Source organism: Diadema setosum, chromosome 6 (genome assembly GCF_964275005.1).
Source record: "Diadema setosum chromosome 6, eeDiaSeto1, whole genome shotgun sequence".
Taxonomy (NCBI): Eukaryota; Metazoa; Echinodermata; class Echinoidea; order Diadematoida; family Diadematidae; genus Diadema; species Diadema setosum.
The window spans coordinates 30,667,897-30,695,280 of record NC_092690.1 but is presented as its reverse complement, the minus strand read 5'-3'; the positions used below and the strand labels follow the sequence as shown (position 1 = coordinate 30,695,280).

General features: G+C 38.5%; 1 protein-coding gene across 1 annotated transcript in view; it reads left to right on the top strand.

Moving 5' to 3' along the window:
* LOC140229718 (uncharacterized) overlaps nt 1-27,384 on the top strand; it is a 42,383-nt gene that overhangs the window by 11,472 nt on the left and 3,527 nt on the right. Inside the window, exons 2-8 of the mRNA XM_072309958.1 lie at nt 3,004-3,096; nt 4,006-4,125; nt 9,140-9,361; nt 12,417-12,779; nt 14,513-14,584; nt 15,671-15,913; nt 26,139-26,192. Coding sequence (XP_072166059.1) covers nt 3,033-3,096; nt 4,006-4,125; nt 9,140-9,361; nt 12,417-12,779; nt 14,513-14,584; nt 15,671-15,913; nt 26,139-26,192 — 1,138 coding nt within the window. The 5' untranslated portion in view covers nt 3,004-3,032. The remainder of the gene's footprint in view (nt 1-3,003; nt 3,097-4,005; nt 4,126-9,139; nt 9,362-12,416; nt 12,780-14,512; nt 14,585-15,670; nt 15,914-26,138; nt 26,193-27,384) is intronic.

Here is a 27,384-nt window from a genome sequence, read left to right as displayed (position 1 = left end):
CCCCCAGCATTCCCACTGATTCCCACTGATCAGTTACTAGCCATCCCCCTTAATGACTTCATATCGAGATCTACCATTTTACTATCTGGCGCACTTTACCCTAGTGGACCTTGGCCTTACACCGTTTGATTATGCGTCTGTAAAGAGAGGAGACAAAACTTTGAGAGGATCATTCTTTACTGCATATTCTGCATATGCAACTTGTCCTGGCTGGAGATGTTATTAATCTTTCTTAAAGAGCGTGATAACATGGATAAAGTGGATGGAATGGTTATCTCAGCTAACGTTTACATTAATACGTTATACATATAAGATATGCTAGTGAGGTCGAAGTGTCAAACGTTTGAATCACACATCATGATAGCAATGTAATCAAAGACAGACTCTTAGTTTAATATTCTCGTTTACGTGCATCCACTATCGAGGGCTTTTCAAGCATGAGAGTAGCACACATATCACACGAGTACCATCAAGATGTGTTGTTGCTGTCAGAGACAGTGGCTTCTACGTCCATCTAATTTTGATACTAACATTCTCTGTCGCCAAAACCGGCTATATACTAATCAAGGTGATTTTGTGCATAACTACTTGGTTTCTGGGAACAGTTGACATAGTTGAGATATTAGTTACGTTCAGACGGTGATGGTTAACTTCAAGTAAGCTAACTTCGATGATAAGAGATGGTATAGTTTTGTTTGTGATGGGGATTCAATTTGTAAATGTTTGAGAGATAATTAGAAACCACTCGTAAATATGAAATATTGAAGGGTCCAAAATTTCAAAAGGAATTACCAGTCTATTTAACGAAAGGAAAATCAGTCTTGAAAAGGGTTTAATCTCCAGAAACGAAGAGAATGTAGGAACGGGTCGGCCCCATCTTTTATATAATTTTACTTTACTTTTCATATTTCAGTCATTTCAAAACCGATTTTCATCAAGTATACGTTAAATTCCTTTTACAATTTTCATGGTTGTACTCTCTGGAATAAACTTAATTAGTGGTTCCAATATCTGAAAAAACGCTCAAATCTTAATCCCCAATTCAACCACAAATCATTATACCGTCAGTTTACTAAAGGGACAAGATCTTATCCTCGAAATAAGCAAACCTTGAAGTTGGGAATCACCGTCTGAACGTAACTATTACCTTCCTTTTTTCGCAATCGAGTCTTTCATGAAAAATATCAATATCACTTGTATCCTCCTCCTTGATTGATTAGGGGTTCAAACCTAATACCAGTATTCCGAGAAAGACATTCTGTAGATGGTTAATCGCATTGATATTGTCAAGCATCACATTTTACCTCTTCTCAATATTACCTTTTGTCTATTGATTATATAGTCAGTATAATTTTGATAATTCGTTCCGTATTTTCTATCGCGAATTTACGTCCATTATCATCTTTAATATGTAATTGTCCCACTTCAAAGATAAAAATGCATGCTCGTCTTATGAACGAGAAGTGGTATAATTTGCAAGAGTAATTATCTTTTGTTACATTTTAATCAAGTTAGACTTGCACTTATAACCCAAAATTCTGGGTCTTTGGTAAACTTATCTAACAAGTACGCTATCTAACACACACACACACACACACACACACACACACACTTACACATACACAAAACAAAAATCACTGTTGATACGAATGTTTTCGCAAGTAGGCTGCATGCATGACGTCTAATGAGCCTAAAACGTGCTCGTATACTAAAAGATTTGCAACAGTGCCTGCAAACTTTATCCATGGAGTTATTCAATCTGAGAGAGGAACGATGTTTGGATACTGTAAGATTTTTAAATAACTTATTTTTTCATTCATTAATGACAGAAGATATATCAGGCAAATCTGAGTTGCTTCGACGGATAGGACTGGCCACAAAACTCGAAGTTCTAATTGCTACTGGTCTAATAAGAACTCAAGACTTCGGGCTAGGTTTGAACATTGCTCCCCATCTCTTTTCTCCATATTCGAACAAATCAAAACACAATGTAGTTTGTAAATATTACAGATCACTAGATTGATTATCCCTTTAACTTTGCAGTGAGCAACAGGCCATGGATAATGCCATATTTCATTTGGAAACATGGGTAGTGATACAGGCAAAAAAAAAAAAAAATGTCTTTTTTTCAATATAATGCGAATCTAATAACATGCGCGTATTTTTCAATCTTATTACTGTTTTCAATCTACACGCATATTGCAGTAAGATTTAAGACATATCCATCAAGATTATAACGGCAGTTTCACTTTCATTTACACAGCAACAGTTCAAATGACTATCAAAATTATGACTAAGTTTTGTATATTCTGCAGGGGCGGATCCAAGAATTCCGTTAAGAGGGGGCGTGTTTACAAATTAAAGGGGGGCGCACTCACCCCTCCCCTCATTTTTTTTTCTTTTTATTTCTTTTGTTTCACCAAAAAAATAAAGGGGGGAGGGGCGTGCGCCGGTTGCGGTCCTCCCTGGATCCGCCCCTGTTCTGCTACAAGATGCCAACGGTAGTGCAAATAATAGGACAAAGTAACGTACAAGTCTTGTTTTCTGTCTTTACAAAAATGAAGATACTAACACCACAACTGAAGAATAGTGGAAACAAAATAATATAATGTTTTATCATGGAGTCACGAGTGATTTGATTAATTGCTGAAATAGTAACTGAATGTTATTTCCTCACGTGTTTCTAATCGTTATTCTGAACAGGGGCTATAAGCGATTGTGTTTACACTGATGTATTTCATCTTTTATCTAGCATAAAACATTAGAACTCATTAAGCCTCGCTTTATAGGTGAGCAGCACAGGTATGCATGAAATAATTTTGATTCAAGAAAATGACAACATGTTACGAAAGAAAGACTTGAACAACCTGACCGACGGAAAACCTATCCCTTATTCATCGTTTCGTCTTCCATGCCAAATCGAAAACACGAGTGTAGTAGCTCATCAATGTACCTTTGTAACTGTAATAAGTATAGCTATATACATTTGTTCTTTCATGACAGGTACAATAGCGGATAAGAAGTTAAGAACAATGAATTTTGATGGAGTTCTTGGCATCATTACTACTTCTCTGCTGGCAGTCTTTTCACAAGTTGGTAAGCCACGTAAAAGGGGAACTATTTCATCTTTCGAGTCGCACGAGTTGCAAGAGTCGTGGTGACTGGCGAGTTCCAAACGGCAGTCTCCGTAACGTTCCCTTTATATTCAGATACGCCGTTTCATTTGATAGACAAAAAAAAAAAAACTGTTTTGTGTAATGCTAGTTTTCATTTTTTTATGTTTATTTCTACTCTAGTTATCCCAAAAAAGAATGGATATGAAAGTGACACAATCTAAAACATTGCAGGATGAAATATTATTTGTTTCTGATCGTGTTATATAAGCTAGCAATCTAGCGTCTCTTCCTGCATTGCCTCCCCTGTTTACTTTATTTATCATTTATCACTGTCACATTTTAGCACATAGATAGAACAACTAACGCTCCACATAACCCCACCATTGAACCTTACCAAGGTCACCCATTCACCAAAATAGTCACCACAATACAAAGAAACGCATAGAACAAAATATGCTAATGAAATCACCCCCCCCCCCCATAAAATCCATTGGGCATTAAGTTAACATGCAACCGTGCATTTATGAAAATTAACTTTTTTTTTCATAATCACACGTTCCAGAACAACCCTAAAAATGTTAAATTTGGCACACCACATCACAAAAATGCACTATGTTTACAGTAGCCATCCCTGGTCGCGAAGGAAACACCTAGGGACTAGGGAAACCTTTAGGGAAAGTCAAATCGGTAAACAAGGCACTGACATTGCTCTTCTACAATGACTCGTGATAGACAGAAAAAAATTGTAAATCAGCCGAAATGTGAGTGGGATCGTAAGTAGTGTTTATTAGATCCACGGAAAACTTGGCAGTTTTATCATTTGTAGCAAAGTCAGTAATATTAGAACTCGCCATATTTCTTTGTCTTTATTAACTTCTTTGTTTGACAGGTTGGCGAAAACTATATGGCATAGTAGTAGTTGATGTCCGCCCGGTTCTCTTGCGAGGACTTCAAGGGAAACTGAAGTGCGAAATCCATGGGACACCCAAGACCGTACAATGGCGCAAAGGTGATGGCTTTTATCAATTCAATGATACAGATAGCAAGAAACGTTGTCTTTAAACGCAAAGTCCGGGAGATAGATCACCCCCTAAACGATCATTAGGAACGCATGCACTCGTTTTAAGAATCAAGTGTGTTTCTTGAATCATTTTAAATGAATGTCAAAGGCAACTATTCAATGAAATTAAGTATAAACAACTTATGTTTATATTTGTACATGAATGTGTAGGTACCACGATGATACAGAAACCAATAAATCAAAAAAAAAAAAAAAATCAGATGTGAAACGCAATTTGCCGAGATATTTTGATTTTATCACTGATTTAAATCGGTGTTTGTTTTCAACGAATACAATACATTATTTCGTAATGGAAAACCAGAGTTTGCTTCTTTGATGATAGTATTGACACAAAATCCGAGAGTCGACAAAATAATCGGGTTCCTTATGTAATTTCGCCAGATTTTTTTGGAGAGTATCAAAATTATACATTTTTCGAAAGGTTATTGTATAATCAATCAGGAAAATAATGTTTCCATTTGCGCTGATACCTATATGGGCGTCATCTTGGATTTTTCCAAAATGGCCGCCGTAAAACATGTTTTCTTCAATATTTCGGCTTCTAAATGACCCAGAAATTTGATTTTCACAGCAAAACTACCATTTTCAGGGCCAAGAAATCCAATGGTAGCAAAATGGATAAACTAAATTCCGCAATAGCCTCACATGACTGACATTTTCAATTTTATTAATTGTTTTACAAGTGACCAGACATGAACATTGCAATAAGTTAGTGTCCATGGCTGTGGGACCAATATACTCATTATAAGAGAAATGGATTTAATCTCTGAGGCATGAAGAAGAATTCCAATGGCAGAGAAAACCGCATTAAAAAAAGAGCCAGATGCAACTGTGAACCTGCCTGACTGACATTTCCTATCTCATTGTTTCTATCAAGTAATCAGATATAAATGTTCCATTAACCCCAATCGGTCCAGGCGTTTTTGGCTGTGCTAAAACTGCCCCAACCCCCCTCCAGATCTTGGCCATCAGTGGTTCGATCGCGACGAAATTTGGTGTGCATGACACCCGTATTCTACACGATTGTGTCAGACGATTTTTTGAAATAATACATTTCTAATCTTAGATTATCAATTAATTATGCAAATTATGCCCAAGATCACATTTTAGTCTAATTAGATATTTGAGAGTCTACTTTTTTTGGTTTGTATATCTTTTGTAGCATATTCAACAATTGTACATCATAAAAGTCATTTCAATTCTTATGTATTTTGTTATTTTTGGATTTTCCTATGTATTTTATATTTGTTTTTTACTTTTGTTTTTTCTTTTCTTATTGCAAATTGACACTGACCACTTTTCTAAAGTAATCAGCATGAAATTGATAATCAAATTGATTAATTGTATTGGGTTTTATGAGTTGTGTCTAACCAAAGAACCAGCATGGTCCTACTAACAAAAAAAAAAAAAAATGGTTTAATCTCTGAGACAGCCAACTTTCTTTCCATCTCGTCTCACTCATTGCCATAGTCAGTTTCATTTTTGGCCGGAATACCCTCATCATTTTGACACTCGCTGCTGCCTCGGCACAGAAATAGAATGGTTAAAAATCTTTGCAGTAGATACAACAACAAACTGACATGTTCTGTTTCATTAACTGTTCTACAAGTAATCAGACTTAATTAATGTCCACTTTGGTAGTTAGTGTCCATTAAGAACCAATATACCCCTAATGACAAATATGGGTTTATTCTTTGAGGCAACAACTTTCTCTACATTATTGCAATCTCCATTGTGGCCACCCTTCAGTCCATACATTAATTGTGCTTGCTTTGAGTGTCCTCTTTATTGTGACACTCAATGCCGCACAAGCAAAGAAATTCAGGGGTAAAAAAAAAAATAAGCTAGATTCAACCGTAAACTCACCCGAATTACATTTTCTGATTCATTGATTATTGCACAAATTAATGATCATACTTAAATGTTCCACCGGGGAGAAAACATGCTCCTCATGATAGAAATGGGTTAAACTGAGGATCCTGCAGAGCAATGCTGGTGGGTCCTCTCACTCTGCCTTGGGTATGGACTCTTAGGATATGTCTCACAGCTCCAAGGGTGGAAGGTAGCCTGTCAACATCTCCCCTATGCTTGCAGAAGAGATGCCATCGCAGTTCGGAGATAGTCCTGATGTAGATGTATTTGGGTTAGTAGGCTGCACAGACAAAGCTTGCCAGAGTAGCCAGCAACCAAATTCAGTCCCTTCATCCCCTGTGGAAAGCATCTACAGAGAACTGATTACATCTCTTCTGCCTTCATATAAACTTGCAACCAGGTTGATATGAGTATAGCATTCCATGCAGTGTTATCAGCACCAGTGAACGCATAGACGACTGGTCCTATGGCTCTCCATAATATAGGTTCTATATCCATAACCCAGAGGTCATGAGTATGGACGTGTTCTTCAGCACGAGCTCAAAGTTTGTTATAACTAACACTAGTGATTATTTGCTATGACTATTAGAACACTAACAATCTGCAAGAATCTTCAGCTAATTGATTGAGGCACACTTAAAGGGACTGTACAGTACTGGTTGAGGTAGGGATTCATGTTTTGAACATTCCTCAGAGAGATAATGAAAAGCCTCTTATGAAATATGAAAATTCATGTAATTTTAAAAAGGATTCAACGTTTATTTGATGAAAATTGGTTATGAAATGGTTGAGATAGCCAAAAAAGTGCTAATATTAAAAGGCGACATGCCCAAACTTTATTAGGATCTCTTTGTTTCACCATGTTTTTGGATGTTTCAGCCATTTCATAACCGATTTTCATCGAATAAACTTTTGATACCCCCTAGAACTGCATGCTCTTTGATATCTCATAGAGTGGTTTCTGAATATCTCGCAAAACGTTAAAAGCTAAATTTACACCTTGACCAGAACTGTACACACCCTTTAATCACAAGAAGAAGGGAAGAAGAAGAAGAAGGACATCTGTGTCTGTAGAGAAGAAAAACCTCTGCATTTGATGAGTTTCGCTGTGATGCTAGGACAGCATGAGAGATCAACAGTGTGTCTACCTCTTCATGATTATTATCCTACAAAAAAGTCTTTTTATTGCTCCTGGCATGCCCTGAAGAAGAGATGATGACATGTTTCTGTGTTGTACTTAGTACTCTTAACTACACTAGCGTCTTTGAAGCAAGATCGTTGATCAGGTCTGCCTTTGACTTGCTTTGTAAAAGGAATCCGCTTGTTGGAATATTTTGTGTCATCTCTGACCTGATACTGGATTGATCTGCATTTCTGGTTGCAGAGACAAAACATAGGATTGCTTCGACTTTATGTAGGTAATTCATCATTGCCGTGAACATTGCATTCTTCTATTTTTTTTTTTTATTCCTTACATTCTTCGAAAGCCGTGATGGTATCAGTAGTGGTCAAAGCCTCAAGTATAGAGTGGTGTTTGCTTGTTTTGCTTCGTTTTAGCTTCAACTTGGTCTGTTGCCTTCAGACAGACCTCTTTCACTTATAGGATTTCCTCTAAAGAACTTTTCCACTGTCATTTCATAGAGAGCTACATAATTACATGAATAGACGTGGGCATGACAAGCACCCTGTAATGTGTACATTTCAGGATTTGCCTTATTGTTGCAGACCTAGAAATATCAGCTTCTATAATATAGAAGTTGATGCTGAGATATATCATAACCCATCATCATCAATGCCAGGAGACACCAAGAGCACATACAGAAGCCAACATGAAGTTCTCCCAGTCATGGGACAACTGGGCATTTCGGGTTAGGTCTGGCATCCAGCATTTCAACCACGTTCTCATAAAGAGCAATGTCAAAATAATGAAATGACTGTAGGGTGCTCTTCAAAAGTCAGGTTTCTCAGTTGACTTGCTTGAATGATCACAGTCAGCAGGGTTGACCACTCATGTGCCCCCTCTAGGAGTATTGGTATGGCTCGTGCATGGGTCAGTGGCTTGCTTTCACACATGCTGGAATCGCTCAGCCTGGAATATTGCTTGATGTTTATCCCCTCCCCTCCCTCCCCCCCAAAAAAGTAACAAAATCAGAAGAAAAACAAGAATCAGGGGGAAATAATCACAAAAACCTATAAATTTTCAAATGTTCCTTCTTTAGATTCTTCCATTTAAGCAGATAGATGGGGGGGGGGGGGAGGGCTTGACCTTGATTTCCCCACACCCCGGTACTGCACCCCAACCAACACACACACACACACACACATACACACACACACACACACACACACCCACACACATACACGCAAGTGCGGGGAAACCCTGAAAAACGACCTAGACAGACACTTCATTAGTCTTACATAAAATCTTTGTAAATTGATATTACGTAATCTGTCACAAAATTAGTAAGTACTTGCGAGAAATGCTATAGGAAATGTCTCAACACACATGAAACTAGGAGCATTGGATTCTTTGACCCTGAAAATGGTAGTTTAGCTGTCAAAATAAAAGCTCTATGTCACTTAGAAGTTGAGATATATTAACAAAAAAACATTGTTTATGGCGGCCATTTTATAAAATCCAAGATGGTGGCCATAAATGATTCGGTGCAAATGGAAACATTGTTTTTCTGATTGCTTATATTGTAACGTTTCCAAAAATGTATAGTTTTCATACTCTCCACAAAAATCCGACGAAAGTTAAAATTCTAACATAAGGAACCCGACCATTCTTGTTATGCGGAATAATAAGAAAGCCGGTATACATAAAATATTGCAAATGTTACAGCCCCCTCCCACACACACACACACACACACACACACACAAAATTTCAGGAAAATAAAACGTCCGATATAGAGCTCACCAATATTCCTCTTTTTATAATTATTAGATTTTCTTCTTGTTGATGATAAGAGAAGCTCTAACCGTATCACGAAATGTTATGTTTGTATGCCAAAAGCTAAACGTCCGGGATATACATGTTCTTCATCATATCCGCCCATTTTTACATAGAAATGAATCCAGGAAATGCTTTCAGTTCCTCCACCCTTTTGATAATGTGGCACGAGAATGTGATCAATGGCGAAAGCTACCAAGCGGGTTTGGTGGAGTTTGGTGACAACTACTCGCTGGTCATCAAAAGAGTCGATGAGGACGACGCCGGTCGATACCACTGCGTAGTAACGGATGACGAAGGAGTCATCATCGAAAACAGTACTGATGTCTCTGTGAGAGGTTTGCTTCAAGAGTTCAATGACTTTCGCTTTATTTTTTATATATTTACATTAGCCCATTTACATGCAATGATGACGGGGCAATGTGTTTTATAACCTCCTGCCTTGAAGAGGTGCTAAATGAGATAGATCTAGAAATATATCAGGAGTGTTCCATTCTTAACATAATCATAGAGTGTTCATCCTGTTTGATAACGTCACATACCATGCGTACAAAATATATTGAATGACCATGAACCAAAATATATTTACTCCTTGCATAAGAATCAAAGCAAACCATCACCAGGATATATGGCGTTCGGCAGCAGAAATAATTTCTCACTTAATCCCGGTTAGCAAATTCTAAGCTTTAAATTTTCTACTATAGGTTTTCCCGGTCAAATTCATTAATGCGCATTCAAATTCACACAGGGCACGCACGCGAAAATATTCGAGCATTCAAATTCAGAATACGAGCGATCAATTTTATTTAGGGGCGTTCTATTTCGTTTTCGTGAAATCAAATTCACGATTTGGCATCCAATTTCAAAATGCGAGCACCGACTTTCCTACTCGGGCATTCAAATTCACGCGATAGTCATGTGATAGTCCCAATGAGCTTGTTTGGAGCGTTCAATTTCATTTTAGGCAATCAAGTTCCTACTTCGTGCAATTAATTTAACGAGGAAAATGTATTCTTTGTTTTTCTTCTCAATAAATTTCAAATTGTATTGTCCAATCAGCAGTGCATCCAAACGACACAACGACAATTTCATCGTATTTCTTGATGATATTGCATGCTGACAAAGCCCCAATACCAAACACATTATGACAATTCATCAATTTAAAGACAAACGGACACACGAATGATCTCGCATAGTCCCGCAAAAGTAAACCAATAAGACAGCAATAAACAACAAACAAGACGTATTAAATGCTCATGTATCAGTTTCAATATAGTCGAAATTGGTTTTTTTTTTTCCTCGAAGGTGTCACCCAACCCTACGTATAATGCTCGTTTGTAGGCCTTTACAGTGCCTAATGTTTGTTTGTTTGTTTCATTTTCCATCAAAGAAGATGGCTGGATAACCCATATTAAGTTGCAATAGCTGGTCTTCCATATGGGGTCCAGTTGGATGTTAGCCTTAAACACCCTGCTCTTTGCGATGAATAATGAAGTGGGATCTTTTACGTGCAAGAGTTGTGACTCTCTCACACATGGGACCTCCATTTTATGTCCAATCCGAGGGACATGTGCCTGTATATTCCTCGCTAAGCGCAAGTTCAAAATTTTCGATGAACAGATGGACCTCTACTGCAAAATAGATAATCATCATAAATCCCTATATGTGACCCTGCACCTCAAAACAAAAAGTCACCAGACATAAATTTTTAGTTAAGACCATATTCTGAAAGAGCAGACTTTAAGCTTTAAAATGATGTACAGTATAACTCAAATCAAATGGACTCTCCTAACCTATCTAAATATTGGAAAGAAAGCACAATCTCAGGAAAATTGTGAAATGAGATAAGAGGCTCTGAAGTACATTGTCTATTCAAGCGCTTAATCTTTACCAAACTGTGCTGACTGGGACGAAAAACAGGAAGTCAACCACCAGAGTAACAAGAATGAAGGGATTATCAGATTAAACTGAAATTAAGCACGCCTCATTAACACATTCTGTTCATAATCAATGCCAACTTTCAAAGCAGTAGCACTATCCTTTCAAAAGTTATTTGAGTTGAACGTGAAGGGTGGGACAAGGTTTTTCAGAAATGAAAAAGGGATTCTAAAGACACACCTAATCACACTATTCTACCAAAAATGTTCGAGATAAACTGCTAAAAAACACACTTTCCTGCCCAATTTATGATACCAAATTTTAGCATAATGTAAATGAAGACCCGTTCTTTCAGAAAATATGAAAAAGTCAAGTTCGGCTAGGTTGACCCATTTCACTTATTTTCAGTCCTCACGCAAAATCAGTGTGTGCGACTTTGCATTTGTTTGCTGATTCAGTGCTGCGACCGTGGAATGAGTGAAATCGAATGCTCGGAATAGGAACTTGAATGACAAAAGTGTGAAATTGACCGGGAAAACCAGTTTTATAAAGTTTGAATCCTTCTTATAGAAAAAGCTTGTTAGGAGACTCGACGAAAAGTTTTGTCATGTCCTTCATACATGTAGCTGACAGCCATATAATGGAAAGAATCATAAATTATAACATGCATTCGAACGATGAAAATGTTATTTTGCAAATATTCAGATTTGTTTCATTCAAAAAAAGTGAAACTGCGAACAGAATGGTACACTCGAAACTAGGAATAGTAATGGACTTCAAATTCCGCAAGCTTTCACGAAAGAGTATTCAAAGTAAATGCCTTTGTCTCCTGTGCAATTTAGCTGCAGATGAGGGTATAATAAGATTATCTGCTTTTAAGATCAAGCCCAGGATTGTCATGAATTTACACTTTCACCTTTTTTTTTTCAATACTGCAAAACAAAAGAGAAATAGAAAAATATGTCCTAAGCGTCAAAATAACATAATTAGAGTAATGTCAAATATCGGAGAAGGGGTTATACGTGACGAGAGGTATCGGAAATAATGTTCAGATTTGATTTTCATTTTCAAAACAGACAAGAACGCTTCGTAAACATTATGAAATAATAATGATGATAATAATAATGATAATGATAATAATAATAATAATACTAACAATAATAACAATAATTATTATTATTATTATCATTATTATTTCATCATAATTAACATTATTTGTTTGATTTCGACCAATGAAAGTAACAGTCATTTGAGTTTAAGGCTGCATGCACTTAAAATTAAATTTGAATTATGCCAAAAAAAAAATGGAGAGTTAGGGGTTTACAGAAAGTATTGTGAAAAAAAAATGCAGAGTTAAGAGTTAATCTACAGATATAAGGCAAACATTGTCTTTGGCTTATATTTTATCTTTTTTTACAACCCTGCACTTTCTCTCTGTATCTAACGTATGTGATTTTGAAGTGCGTATTAACGTGCACAATGTTCATCTTCACCCTTGGTTATTATTTGCCATAGATTTCCTCTCGGTCAGAGGGTGTTCAAGTGCGAACTGCTTCCTGCTTTACGACCCGCAAAATACCACACTACAGTGTCAGGCAAGAAACGTGCCACCACGTGATGTCAATATATACTGGCTTCACAACGAGACGAAAGTATCCTCTATTGCTTACTTATACTCACGCAATGATGGTGACGGCACGCAGAATATCAACGCGACGATCACAACTTTGCCAGGTTTGTCCGGGGTCTTCGCCTGTGTAGGTGAATCAAATACCACCCATGTCACACTACAGCGGATTAATGTGACCCTTGTGACTCCGCCTTCGTCCGCGACTACAGACATCATTTGGTCACCGATTCTCGTTGGCATGCTTATTGGTACTCGATCAAACTTCCGTCGTTCGTACCTTAATCACAGTATAGACAGTGTGTTTTTACCATTTCTACCCATTTTTATAAGACAATTATATTCAGTAATCGAAGTTTACACTGAATGGTCAGCTATATCCACGTATACCTTATTCAAAAGTTATAAGGACAATAGGCCTATACATATATGAACTTGACATAAAAAAAAAAACAACTTAGCCAGCTGGTTGTGTTTGTTTTTACACGTGTTTCAAACAGATAAAACTTGAGGACTACCTACCTTCCTTACTATCTTTCTGTCCTCTCATCAATCTTTCCTTACAAGAGAGCCGCTTTGTGTTTGTTAATGTTGGTATGTGTGCATGTACGTTTGTATTACTCTGTCTGTGTGTTGTTGTTTTTTTTCTACAACCGCTTAGGGAAATTGTTGTAGTTGTGTTTTTTTTTTTTTGTTTTTTTTTTTGCAGTTATATTTTTTTCTGTACGAGGGGACTGCATTCTACAAGCCCTGCTTTTCAGTAGTCCCCTCCATTTCCAGCAATATTGTTTTAACCACAGTGACGTAACAGTTATTTGTATCTTTGTTGATAATCTACCTTTATCTCTTTTACGATGTTATTCTGTTCTTCGCATTGTGGTACTGATTTCCTGACATCTGTGTATACGAGTGTTTCATTGTATTTATAATTATAATTATTTTTTTTAATTGTTCCATATTCTACGTTTTAACAAATACATAAAACATAAACATCACAATACAAAAGCCTGGATGAATTGCCAAGTACAGCTTATAAGACAATAAAACATGTGAAATATGAGGAATTTACATAGAAGCATTGCTTGTAGGGTGTAGATTCCCAGATGCGGATGTGATTATTTCTTACTTGGTATATGTAATTAAAGGAATGGCAATTTGTGAATTGGAGAAATATAAACGCCAAAAAGTAAAAAGAAAAAGAAAAACAAAAACAAAGAAAACAATGTCCGCGGCACAAGACTTCTTGAGAGTTGCGTGATCACCCGAGCGAGGTACAAGTCAGATGCAGTGTACAATAGCAGAGATACCAAATGTGTACAAAGGAAGTTCAGGAGATAATACAGAAATCACGAGCGAGACACATGTTACATAATCGATAATGTCAGTAATGTGAAGTATGAACAGAGAATGTCGAGGAGGATTGAAGAATAGCTATAGATATGCATTCAGAAAAACTAATTTAAGTTCATGCTTAAATGAATAAAGAGACTGAGATTGGATTGGATTGTTTGCTGTTGGAAATGAAATAAAATCAACTTGAACTTGAAGTGAAATATTTAGACACGCTTTAGCAATGCAGAAAAGTCAAAATTAGTCGAAATCATAACGCACATTTTCTGCTCGTTAAAAAAAAAACCCTGATCCTGATATCCACTATATCCCCACCATTGGAGGCCTTCCTACCTTAAGCTCTTGGCTAGCTATGTTTGTAGACTACTGATGGATTTTTAATCGCGCCCCCAGATTTTTATTCAATCATTTTTTTTTTTCTTTGCTGCACATTCACACAAGCACAGCACGCACAGCATAAATCTGGTCTGTAATAATTTTCAATTCTGAAGGACGCATAACTACAAGAAGAAGAAGAAGAAGAAGAAGAAGAAGAAGAAGAAGATAGTTATTGTTTCAATGTCTATGCAGATTCAAAAGATCAATTAGATCACAAAGCCATTCTTGTAATGTCTTGTAATGATTTCTTTTGTAGCGCTCGTTTCCAGTCTAGTTGCCGTGGTTGTGTTTGGTGTTGCCTATTTGGTTTATCGGTTCGTCGTCAGAAGTAAGTGAAAATGCCTCACTATAATTATGATTCGATGCGAAAAACCTTGTTAATGGGTAAACGTTCTTGAAGTCCGGTTGACACAATGTAGTAAATATAACGTGACAGTTGCATAAACAGAGACGAGGAAACGGAAAGGAGGAGGGGTTGAATGAGAGTGTTTGTTAGTGAGGGAGATAAGTGTGTAATAATCAGGCACATATATATCCTACGTAATTATTGCTCACCATACAATTGCAGCTTATAATTTTTAGAGGTGGACTATTGTTTTTGTTTATGTCTACAAAATATATTGTGGACAGTGGTTGATATATGACACAGAACGATAGATGAGATACGTGTTATCACAGAAGAAATTGGATATACAATATCTTCATATCCTTTGGAAGAGGTACCACTATGTAAGTGAATATAAGAGAGTGGTTGACTAGCATTCTAAAATCATTCCGATGTTGACACTTAATTTTATGCACCTGTAAAGCCCTTAAATACACACATACACATTCCTTTGAGAGTATGATTTGTATACAGTAAGAGAAGATTTCAAAATTGTGCAAAATTGTGTGTACATTTGCTAGGAAAGCAAATGCCGGGAAACTAACAATCGACGTATTCTGGTAGAATTCGGGAATAATATCATGCACGGATAGTTTATGTTCATGTCTAACAATTAATCATTGGAGTACAAATTGTAAATATTCTTTTCTCCATTCATTTTATTTCTTGGAATGTCTAGCATACAATCACAATAAGGTGTGCATTTTCGCAAAAGAGAATGCTCGGAGCCCTTTTCTTCTTCTTTTTATTTAGTAGGTGATACGCAAGCCGATATTTCATTGTCATTTTGCATACACGGCTGATATTGTAAAACTATGATAACACATTCCATCAGAGGGATGATGGCAATTAACCGTTTTTTATTTGTTTGACATGACATGCCATTTCTTAAAAATCAAAATAGATTTTGGACGTTATTTCAAGAAGCGTTCCCTTAAAGGCCTCATGTTGATTGTTAGTTGTACTTTGCTTTATTCATGGTAATAGGGTGCGATGTTTTGATCTATATTTCTTCTCATCCATCTACAGAAAATAAAGAATACATATACGAGCTAGCTCTTGCTATAACCAAACGGCACTGCCAGAAGTTAGGTGAAGAGGCACGCATGAAGCCAGAAGACATAGATGCCAGAAACAGGGAGAACTTAGAATGGATGTTTAGAACAGACAAAATGCTGGAAGACTGGGTGTCGAGACAAAAATGCAGCATTTACGCGATTAGATGTCGACTTCGTGAAGCTGCAGAAATATGTAATCGCCAAGACGTTGCAGGTATCACGTGATTACATAATTTCTCGTTGTTTGTTTGTTTGTTTGTTTGTTTGTTTGTTCATTTCCATCTGAGAAGACGGCTGGATAGCCCATATTCAGCTATGCTAAGCTGGTCTTCCATGGGGTCCAGTTGAATATGAGGTGGGACCACTTCACCAGGTTAAACATCCTGCTCTTTGCAATGAATGAATGAAGGGGGCTTTTGCGTGTAGGAGTCATGGCTCTCTCACACTGGGACCTCCATTTTCTGTCCTGTCTGAGCGACAGAGTGTTCTGCCGCTTGCTTGACGGGACGGTATGATTTCACACAGCATTGCTTAGTAAAGATTCGGGCTAGAACACGGGTCGCTTTGTTCGGAGGCAGACGCGCTACCGACTAATCCAACGCACCAGCCTTGTTATTTTAAGTTTGTATATCAATCAAATGAATGGAAATTGCATATGAAGGTTGTGGTGTGTTTTACAATAACAAGAGCAAATAATACTACCATGATTAATATGAAATATAATGAATGGAAATCAAGCTGACAGAGAGAAAGAGAGAGAGAGAGAGAGAGAGAGAGAGGGGGGGGGGAGGGGAGGGGAGAATAAGTGTATGAAACTCTGTATACCATGAAATGAGCTCGATTTGAATTATTACTTCCCAGTCTTCGTAAAAGTAATCTTGGGCAATCATTCTTTGTCCGTGTGAAATGGAGAGTGGAAAGCCTGTAACCATATTGTAATTCTGATGATAATCATCATATATTGATAATAACAAGAAGGTAATTCTGATGATAATCATCATATATTGATAATAACAAGAAGGACAAGAATTATATCGATATTTTCTTTTCGGTCGTTCTTATGTTATAAAATTGAAAGTACAGAGAATGTGATGGTACAGGAACTTAACATTCTTTTCACCTAATTTCCCGCAGATGATGTTATCAATCTCATGAAAAACCGACTGTCTGAAAGAAGTAAATATTATTTTAGGAGCTGAAGAAAATACAATAGCTCGTTTTGAGGAACTGTCCCTAAATCTCTGTGTGTTCATGTAATTATAACACATATGTTTGCGATGCTAATCATAATCACAATCAGGATCATAAAGATAATGATAACAACAAATTTAGCCACAAAAAAAAAAGCTTGAAAAACAAAACGAAGGCAATCAAAAAACCACCTCAATGCTGCGACTATGACACGATCCAAACTGTTCGTTTGAAAGGCATTTCTGCATCCCTTTCTGACAATTGTGTTGCTGACGTTTCGCATGATACCAAACTGGATAGACAGCTGAATAAAATATTGCAATCATTATTATAACTTGTGGTAAAATAAAAAGGTTTTAGATACACTTGCTGAAAGGAAGGTTGAGGTGAAAATAAGAAGAAAGACTAAGAATGAAATTAAAAGAAAAAAAATCATACTGGCAGAACTTGGCTGAATGACATTGGAAAGCAGAAGGCTCACGTGAATAATATTATCCATGGCAAAGTAATGCATTTTCTGCCAACTGAACTGATGATGATCAGTATAATGACGGAACCAGTGCAGACAGTTACCAGACATTAAGGCAAGTTGAATCAAGATGACTTGCACCTGGACACTCTTACTATTGTTATCTTAGACAAATGTAACTACAAAGGTACCGTGATAATGACCAATCAGCTTTAAGAAGTTTAGTTATTCTCATGGTAAACTCACTTCATAAATTTGTCACTGGTCTTCACTCAAAACGAACAATTAAGCTCTAATTCAGACCCGGATAATCACCTAACCGCAATCAAACTTTACATTGCCATTTCAGACTGATTGTTATGGGCTTCCATGAGTTGTTATTCACCTCTAACAGAGAACCGCATAGCTATTGCCATTTCCCTACATGTACAGCTGCACTGTTGCCCAACACCACTGACCAAACAAAACCGCACTTACTGAAGAGAATCATTGACGGAATGAATCTGAGAAAGGTAAGTAAGGGATCCAAGACAGTGTCGAAGGCGAAAGGGATGAAAATTCGTATTCATTGGGGCATATTATACGAATCTTTCTCAGGTCCATTACTTAAGAATGAAACTGGAGCAATTCAATAATGCATACTGGGATGCCTTTTCTCTCCATGCAATCACTGTAGAGCATAGTAAGCAAATAATCAACGTTGGTGAAGTTGATGGGACAAACTACCACTTCCGAGGAGATCTGGATGCGGCTATCTCTCCGAAGCGCAGCTGAGGAAAGAGCCGAGGAAGTGATAGTTTGTCTCATTGCCTGAAACTAAAAGTTGATTATTTGCTTTATATTCCACATCTATAGGTCCTAGATATCCCTATTTAATTCCACATCTCAAACCGTTTTAGCTGTTTTTAGGTATCATTAGGGTTAAGGCTACGTACCGTTAGTGCACCAGTTTTCGACAGGACCCAGATTTCGACACCCAGCAGATAATTCTTATTAAATCTTATACTCGATACAAACGTCTGACTTCAACAATCAACCAAGTTATCAATCACATTTCTAGCCTTATATAAACACCGTTTGTCACTTGTTATCATAATCCGACGATAGAATATTTAGGAGAAAAACAACCCACTGTCAGCAGAAATTTTGATGTCGACCATTAATTTTGTAGGGGTCCAAACAATATGACGCATTTTGTAAACATCGAGGTAAAAGGAAATGCACCCATGCCGGTTATACTTTAGTATCAGTTTGTTTGCCAAGATGTTCGATTTCATAATCGTCTTTAGTGGTTTCATGGCTGAATTCTAGATAAATGAGCAAACTTGTAGAAAGAGTTGGCTTTGAGAATGTGGCACCAGATTTTGACATTCCCATATTAAAGGTGCATGGTCCCCGTGTTTTAGTCAAATGCGTACGCGGGCGCACGGCGCAAGTTTCCTATAGAGACTTACACTTGTACGCTATCGACTCCTCTTTACCGCTTACGCTTTGGCCCACTTCCCCGAGTCCGAAGAAGTCCGATTCACTGTAGTCAGTGGTCGGATCACACAGTTCGGCTCATGATTCGGCTGAGGGGGATGACAGCTTTAGCAAACTTCTTTTGTGATGTCATAATAACAAGCACATATGCACGCACCCTGGCATTACTGCAGACTACGTGATGCGCAGAGAAGACAACGAAGGCAACGTTACTTAGCAACAGCTATGCACTTTACTCTTGATGACAGCTCAACTTCGGTTATCTTCGTATCAATGCCAACGGTGATCGGCAGTATCATCAACAGCGCCCTCTACACTACCGGGACTATGCCCCTTTAAGACACGTTACAGAGGAAACAGCAAGCTCTTGCGCCGGTACTTTGCTGGTTTGCGTCCACAATGCAGTGTACATTATACTGTAAGCGCCATGTGATTTATGCGTGATGCTCGCTGTGATTGTGTCTTAAAAATGATGCTGGGTATCGAAATCTGATGCCAGCGACGGCGTGACGGAAATCGCTAAAATTGAAAACGAGTGCAGTCAAATTGGAATTCGTTCAAGGCATATCATTATTGGCCTTTGTAGCTCAAGTTCATATCGAAATTCCGAGGTAAAACGATGCAGTATTGATGGTAAACAAGGAAATATGCTAAAGTGTCGAAGACCGGTACCCTAACTGTAGTTTACTTTAGACTAATGCGCGTAGATGAAAAACAAAAGTGAGGTTCACACCTAGGTCCCTTTACCTTAAGGTTTTCTAAACCTCGAGGTTTTGTAAACTACGAGGCACTAAAATCCAAGTTAGCGTAGATGTAGACGCATGTAGTTAAGAAAACCACGACAAAACCTTAAGGCGAAGACACCACGACAACACCACAGGATTTCTTAGGGTGTTGTCGTGGTTTAAGCGCGTAGTTTAAGCGCGCTGTGGCAGCGCACTTAAACTATGACAGATGTGAACGGAGTTTTGTTAACCACGACGCTCAGTTTTTTCCACAATAGTGTGCAACCCTATGTGCAAACTAGACGCCCTTTATTTTCTATCGTAGTTATCTTTATCTCGAGGTTTTGCTAACTGCATGTAGGTGTGAACGGCATCGAAGTTTTGTCGTGGTTAGGGGAACGCATTTTTGCGCTCGTAGTTAGTATAACTACAAGTTTTGGGATAGGTGTAGACATGGCTAATGACGCTTACAATCTTTGATGGCAAAACAACGAATTTTCTCCGCGCACCGCGCGCGGTACCGAAGTGAAAGTGCGTTGCACTTTGGATTTTCATTTGACCTAGTTCATGTGAAATCCCACAGTGCCGCGAACTTTTATTTCGTGAGTGCTCATCTCGCGTTAAGACTGTATGGAGTAAAGCGATCAGCGAAGCAAAAGGGACTACAACAAGTGTAACGAAATTTTCTTGTCAGGTGATGTGATGGGCAAAACTTCGCTTCATCACGTAATCACTTCTTGACCAATCCTTCAGCAAGATTCTTTTGTGGAATATAATAAATTATTCAGCTGATTTGTGCTTTCAAAAATTAGTCAGAAAATTCTGACTTAAAAGTGTAAAGGATCGCATAGTCAGTCACGTTGCGAAGGCGTATCAGTATCGTTCATGTACGTACTCATTGGGGCCATTTTTCTTCCAAACAGGCACACGGTTTGTATCTGACAATCATTTATTTATCGATTCATTCATTCATTTCATTTATTTGCCGATTTAAAGTGCATTGAAAATTTAATTTCAATAATTAAAGGCGGTGGCTACTAACTACTCAGTGGGAATCAGTGGGAATGCTGGGGGATGAGGGGGATGATTGTTCCATTCCTTGTGGGATTCTTTTAAGAGCACATTATATATATATTTATATATATTATATACAATAAATCTCGGATAAGTCGACGTCGAGCAAGTCGAAAATCACTTAACTCGAAGCAAAATAAAAAGTCCAGATTTTTCCCTATGTACATGTATTTTCTCTAAGAAATATTTGGATAAGCTCAGAGACTCCAACCCCAAGCACCTTCTGATCTGGAGATTCTCCCACATGAAACCCTTAGCAAACGAGAGACTCCAACTTGATGTGCGCGAAGCGCGAAATTCCCAGGGTTCTAGATGTTTTCTGGTGCTATCTAAGGCTTATTTTTTCAACATACGATAGAAATAAGTATAAGAAATCCTTTCCAACGGGAGACAAAGAGCCAGGGCGGGAGAAATCAAATCTCAAGCGGGAGAACGGGAGATTTTGCAAAAATGGGTTTTCGGCTGGAGATCTCCGGTCGAAAACGGGAGAGTTGGAGTCTCTGTAAGCCGAAGTACGAGAGTCGAATTTCGGCTGAGTCGAAGTAAAACATTCAGTCCCTTTTGTACAAAATACATGTAGTTTACATCACTTGAGCCAAAGAAGATTTCTCTGGCATTCTCATTACATTTAGAGGAGAACAAAAAAATCGGCATGTCGCAGAACCGGGTCTAGGAACACTACCCCCTGGAAAACCACCCTCCGGACAACTACCACCCGGATAATTACCCCCTAGGAAAACTCCCCCCTAGGGCAACTACCCCCGGACAACTACCCTCCAAGGGCAATTACCCTTCAGGGTAATTACCCCCTAGGACAACTACCCCCCGGATAACTACCCTCCTTAGTATAGGGCAATCACCCCCAGGGTAATTCCCCATTAGGAAAACTACCCCCTGGATAACTACCCCTCGGATAACTACCCCTGGATAACTACCCCCGCGGATAACTACCCCCTGGATAAATACCCCCCGGAGAACTACCCCTTGGGTAACTACCCCCCGGAGAACTACCCTCTGGATAACATACCCCCCGGAGAACTACCCCCTGGGTAACTACCCCCCGGAGAGCTACCCCCCCCCCCGATAACTACCCCCGGATAATTACAACCCGGATACCCCCCGGATACCCCGGATAATTACTCCCGGATAATAACTCCCCCCCCCCCCCCGGATAATTACCCCCCTGATAATTAACCCCCGGATAATTACCCTCAGGATAACTACCCCCCCCCCCAGATAATTACCACCAGGATAATTATCCCCATGTTAACTACCTCCTCCTCCCATAACCCAGATAACTTCCACCCGATAACTACCCCCTCCGATAACTTCCCATGGATGATTACCCCGGATAAGTAGGCCTACAACTCCCCCTCCCCTAAATAACTATCAAAAGGAAAATTACCCCCAGGACCGTGCACCACGTCAATTACCCCCTGGATAACTACCTCCCGGGTCATTGCCCCCCTCCCCCCCCCCCCCCACACACACACACTCTTACTTTAATAAAAAGAATATTATTACTACAGGAAACGAAGTTCTTTGTATCATTTGCCAGGAATCACGGAGATGCCATACTGATACTTCATCTTATGAAAACAACATCTTTGTATCGTTTTTATCGATTTATGTATACAAGCTTAATTTCTCCCTTCTGTATTTAGACTCTATGTTCATCAAAAACGAAACTGTCCCTGCATGTCCTACCCGGTAATCCAGTAAATGTCAATGCCTTTAACCAAAACTATTTTCGCTAAATCTGTATTTTCTTTTACTGTTCCGAAATTTCGGATTTCTCTTGATAGTAGTATAAAAGAAGTTTTAAGTTTGACAGCCTTTACCATTGAACTAAAGACATTTTAATGAAATGTTACACTTCACTTTTTGCAATATATATATATATATTTAACCACAATCGTCTATCGTTTATCACAACTCCATGTAACCCTTCTTTAATTTGAGGAGCTTATATCTCGTGCCTCACGTGCCCTGGTTTGACCCATCATCTTACTCTTCCTTCTCGCTTTTCTCTGTCCATGTACCGTGGAGGTATAACTCCTGTCATTCATTACTCACCTTTCCTCTTTCTCTCATTACAAGGGATTATCTCGTGTGTGTTCATGTGCAGTGCAGTCCCGTTATGACGAAATGCTCAGGACCGGCAGTTGTTGTTGTTTTTTTGTTTTTTTTTCGTTTTAACGAAATGTCGTTATAACCGAAGAAGTATAAATATGCAATGTATAACGAAAAGAAGGAATCCACGCATGAAAATAAATCTGAAATAAATGAGTTAAATCTTATATGAATGTAAGAATGAAGGACTTGGGTAATTCTTACATTCATATTATAGCGCCCTCTCTCGTCTTTCTCTCATCTCTATTGCAAAATATCATGTATATGAATCAAAGAACGACCCAAGTCCATCACACAAAATGGCCTCTCCACAATTAATGTTAATGTTAATTGTCATAATAATATATGTTCTAATTGGTATATACAATGGTGCCTTCCCATCACAGTTAAACAGAATATTATTGGACAAAAAAAAGGTATGAAGTTTTTTTTTTTAGTTTACTCGAAATGGTCTTCCATGGACTTGGGTCGTTTTTATATTCATATACTCAATTACTCCTTATTAAAATTAGGCTCCAAACAATCACCCATCTTGCAATAACCCCCCCCCCCCCAGAAAATAACGTCTCTCATTGTCATTTTCGAACAACGTTTGCTATATGAATTGAAAAAAAAAAACCAACAACAACATTTTTTCATATCGTCTGGTTTTGGTCGAGACCTAACATCAGGGGTTCACTTCATGAAGGAACTTGTCGGATAAAATATCTGACAAGTCAATTACATCCGACAAGTTCAGAGAAATCAGCCAATCAGACTAAAAAAATTCTCAAAACTTGTCGGATATAATTGACTTGTCAGATATTTCATCCGACAAGTTCCTTAATGCCCCCCAGATTTTCATTATCTTTTGGGTGAGATAATTAGAAACCCTTTACGAAATATTAAAGAGCATGTCATTCCAAGAAGGATTCAAGTTTTTGTGAAAAAAAAATAGTCTTAAAATGGCCGGGATAAAACAGAGCAGCCCTAATGTAAAAAGGATTCTGTCAACTACAACTCTCTAGATCTATTCAAAAAGAGGGTGCAGGACAAAAGACTTCGTTAACAACTCGGTTTTTTTTAACACAAAAAAGAAGAAAAGAAATACCGTTAAACTCGTAATAATTTACTCTTTCTAATCAGACTAGCTTATATTTGAACTTGATTTCCCCTTAAAGTGTCGAGAACATTTAATTTGAAAACTAGCACACTTCTACTTGTATGTAAAATAAGCTGTAATTTTACTCAAATGACAGATTAGGGCACCGTTTGATTAAAGTTGCCAGTTATGACATCTTGTTAGTCTCTAATAATTTCAATAAAACCATGGGTTCTGCTTGATTGATAAGCTCGAGTCACTGACTTGTTACCATGGACCTGCTTTGATCGACCTACAACGATTGGTAATTGTGTGGAACTGATAGCTTGTCAGGACTGATAACTTTCCTAAAACCGTGCCCGGATCCTATCATAAACTATGGCTTTATATATCGAAGGGTCCCTCGCTAATATTAAGGGAATATGAATTGCAGTGAAATCAACTCTCCTTTTCTTACGTTTATCGTCTAATGTGTTATAATGGTAGAAAATGACCAGCCAAAAGAGTAAATGATGACAGTGTAAGAGAAAGGTGCATTATGTAGGGCCTATATGAGCTTAGTCTTCTGATATGGTGTTATGAACTTATGGAAAAACTACAACGTGTGTATGGTAACTTTCGGGGGGGGGGGGGGGAGGGGTTGTCAGTGGGTAAGTATCAGGAGGGGGGGGGGGGGTATCTCGGGGTGGTAATCCGGGTGGTAGTTATCCTGGGGGTAGTAATCCTGGGGGTAGTTATCCGGGGGTAGTTACCCAAGGGGTAATTCTCCGGGGGGTAGTTATCCAGGGGGTAGTTATCCGGGGGGTAGTTAACTGGGGGGGGGGGGGTAGTTCTCCGGGGGTAGTTATCAAGGGGGTAGTTATCCGGGGGGTAGTCATCCAGGGGGTAGTTACCCAGGGGGTAGTTATCCGGGGGGGTAGATGTCCTAGGGGTAACTGCCCTTTGGGGTAGTTGCCCTAGGAGGGTAGATGACCGGATGGTAGTTGTCCTAGGGGGTAATGGCCCTGGAGGGTGATTGCCCTAGGAGGGTAGTTGTCCGGGGGGTAGTTGCCCTAGGGGAGAATAGACCTGGGGGGGGGGGGTAATTATCCGTGTGGTAGTTATCCGGAGGGTAGTTGCCCAGGGGGTAAGTGCCCGGATACGCGCAGAACCCCGTCCCTGACCTGCTGCAGGTAAGCATGCACACTCACCGTACCGCTCCGCACGCATGTATATACGCATGTATAATACATTCACATGTACACATGTATACACATAGCACATCGATCTATACTTTATCCATACACACAGCACATCCATACTTTATCCATGTCAAGCCAGAACTCCTTGGTCAACCAATCGCTGCTTTAATATTTTAGTGACAGGACAAGTGAGCAGACCTTGTTTGTGCGTGCCCGGCTGGCTGTATAGTTTTGTTCAATGGAAGTGGGATGGGCCTGGGAGAGTGTTTGTCTCAGGGTAGGTTGACAGAGATGGCTACGTACATAGCACATGTACATTGCCACATTGGCGCAGACATTCTCAGAACTACGTTTAACTACTACATGTAGTATTGATACAAATTCCATGTTCAATTTAGAACGAAATAAGAAGATCATCTTCAAGAACGGTCACATTTGAATGCAAACACACACACTCACGCACACACACACTCACGCACACACACACACACACACACTACATGCAAATGTACTATAATACATGTACATAACTTTGAGTCGAAAAAAAATCGACTCTCGCGAGACTCGAAGTTCACTTAAGTCGACGCATTTTTTGTCAGTCCCGAGAGCTTCGACTCATGCGAGGTTTAATGTATATATATATATATATTATATATATAATATATATATTGTTGTGTGAAAATTATTTGCTTCAGAGCGGTCTCATATTCAAGTAATGTATAGTTTAATGCCCCGTCACTGTACAGGCATGCTAACTTGGAAACATTAAACTGCACATTACTTGAATATGAGACCATTCTGAAGCAAATAATTTTCACACAACAACAGATATATGATGTTCTCTTAAATGAACCCTCAATGATTAGTACAATTATCCCCCAGCATTTCCACTGATTTCCACTGATCAGTTACTAGCCATCCCCTTTAATTATTGATTTCAATTTTTCCATGACTTTCCATGAATAGAATTAAGAACACATACTTGTACCAAGTCCTGTGTCATTATAAAAAGTTTAATAAAACAATATCAGTATGGATGTCAGTGAATGTTGCCTCTTTCTTTTTGATCGGCGTTCTTGTATCTTTGCTTTGTCTTCTCACAGAAGCAAAGAAAGAAGTGCCAGAAAATATTCCGCTTCACCTGTGGTGCTATCCGAGTGCGTATGGCAGGCTGAGATACATACATATATATATATATATATATTATATATATATATATCCTAAATATCAGTCTAATGAAATGTTAATTTTAGATTGGTCTGCCTTTGGAATGTATCATCGAGTGTAAACATATATCGTATCCCAGATACGGATACTAAAGAATGAAATCAGTGAGGCTGTTAGTGTTCTTTGCTGATATATTTTTTTCTTTTTTTTACGTGATCATTACTGCACTAACAGTTACTCCGGTGTTCAAAACAGGAAGTCCAAAACGTGCCTGTGCAGCAGGTAACAACATCGATTCAGGATGTAGGTTCAAGTAAGTATTTTTCCAGGAACATGTACTATTTTTCTATTCGGAAGTCGAAATTGTCTCTTTGTAGTCTTAAGTCCCTGTCACACCCTTCCGGGGGCCCGTTGCGTGTATGGACTTTCCAGCAGGCAGGGTAATCTTCTCCGAGCTGACAAGGATTTGGACGAGTTTTGCGTGCGTGCTGGACGTAAGCTACTTACGTTTCTATTCACGTTCTAGTTACGATGTAGTTGCGTGCGTGCTGCCTCCTAGGTGCTACCGCTACGGTCCTTCTACTGGTTATCTGCGTGGACATCCCGGGCAATCCCCCGACTCACCCAGAAACATGTTTTAGCATATGTGACCCTGCACCACAAAACAAACATAAAGTACATACATGGATTTTTAGTTAACGGCAGATTCTACAAGAGCAAACTCTGACCTTTAAAATGATGTATAACTCAATTCTAATGGACTCTCCTAACCTATCTAAATGTTGGAAAGAAAGTGCACACTCTGGAAAAGTGTGAACTTTACATAGACAAGAGGCTCTGAAGAAACGAGTCTATTCAAGAAATTGTAGGAATATAATATACAAGTCACCACTGCGTGCAAAAAATGCAGCGGTGCATTGGGCAAAATGTGAAGTGTTTGAAAAAAAAATAAGTTGTGAATATGTGTAAATGTTCATGTTTGTTGTGTTCGTTCGATTCGGAGCTATTACTTTAACTTTAGAAGTGAAAATTAAAAACAATTGAATAATTACATGCTCCAATATTCGGACACATATTGAATTAATTTGATTGATTTCATTGATAAAGTTTTTCGGGTAAAAAAAATCCAAAACATCAGAGCCATGAAGGTTTAAGGATTTCTGTGCTAAAACAATTCTTGTT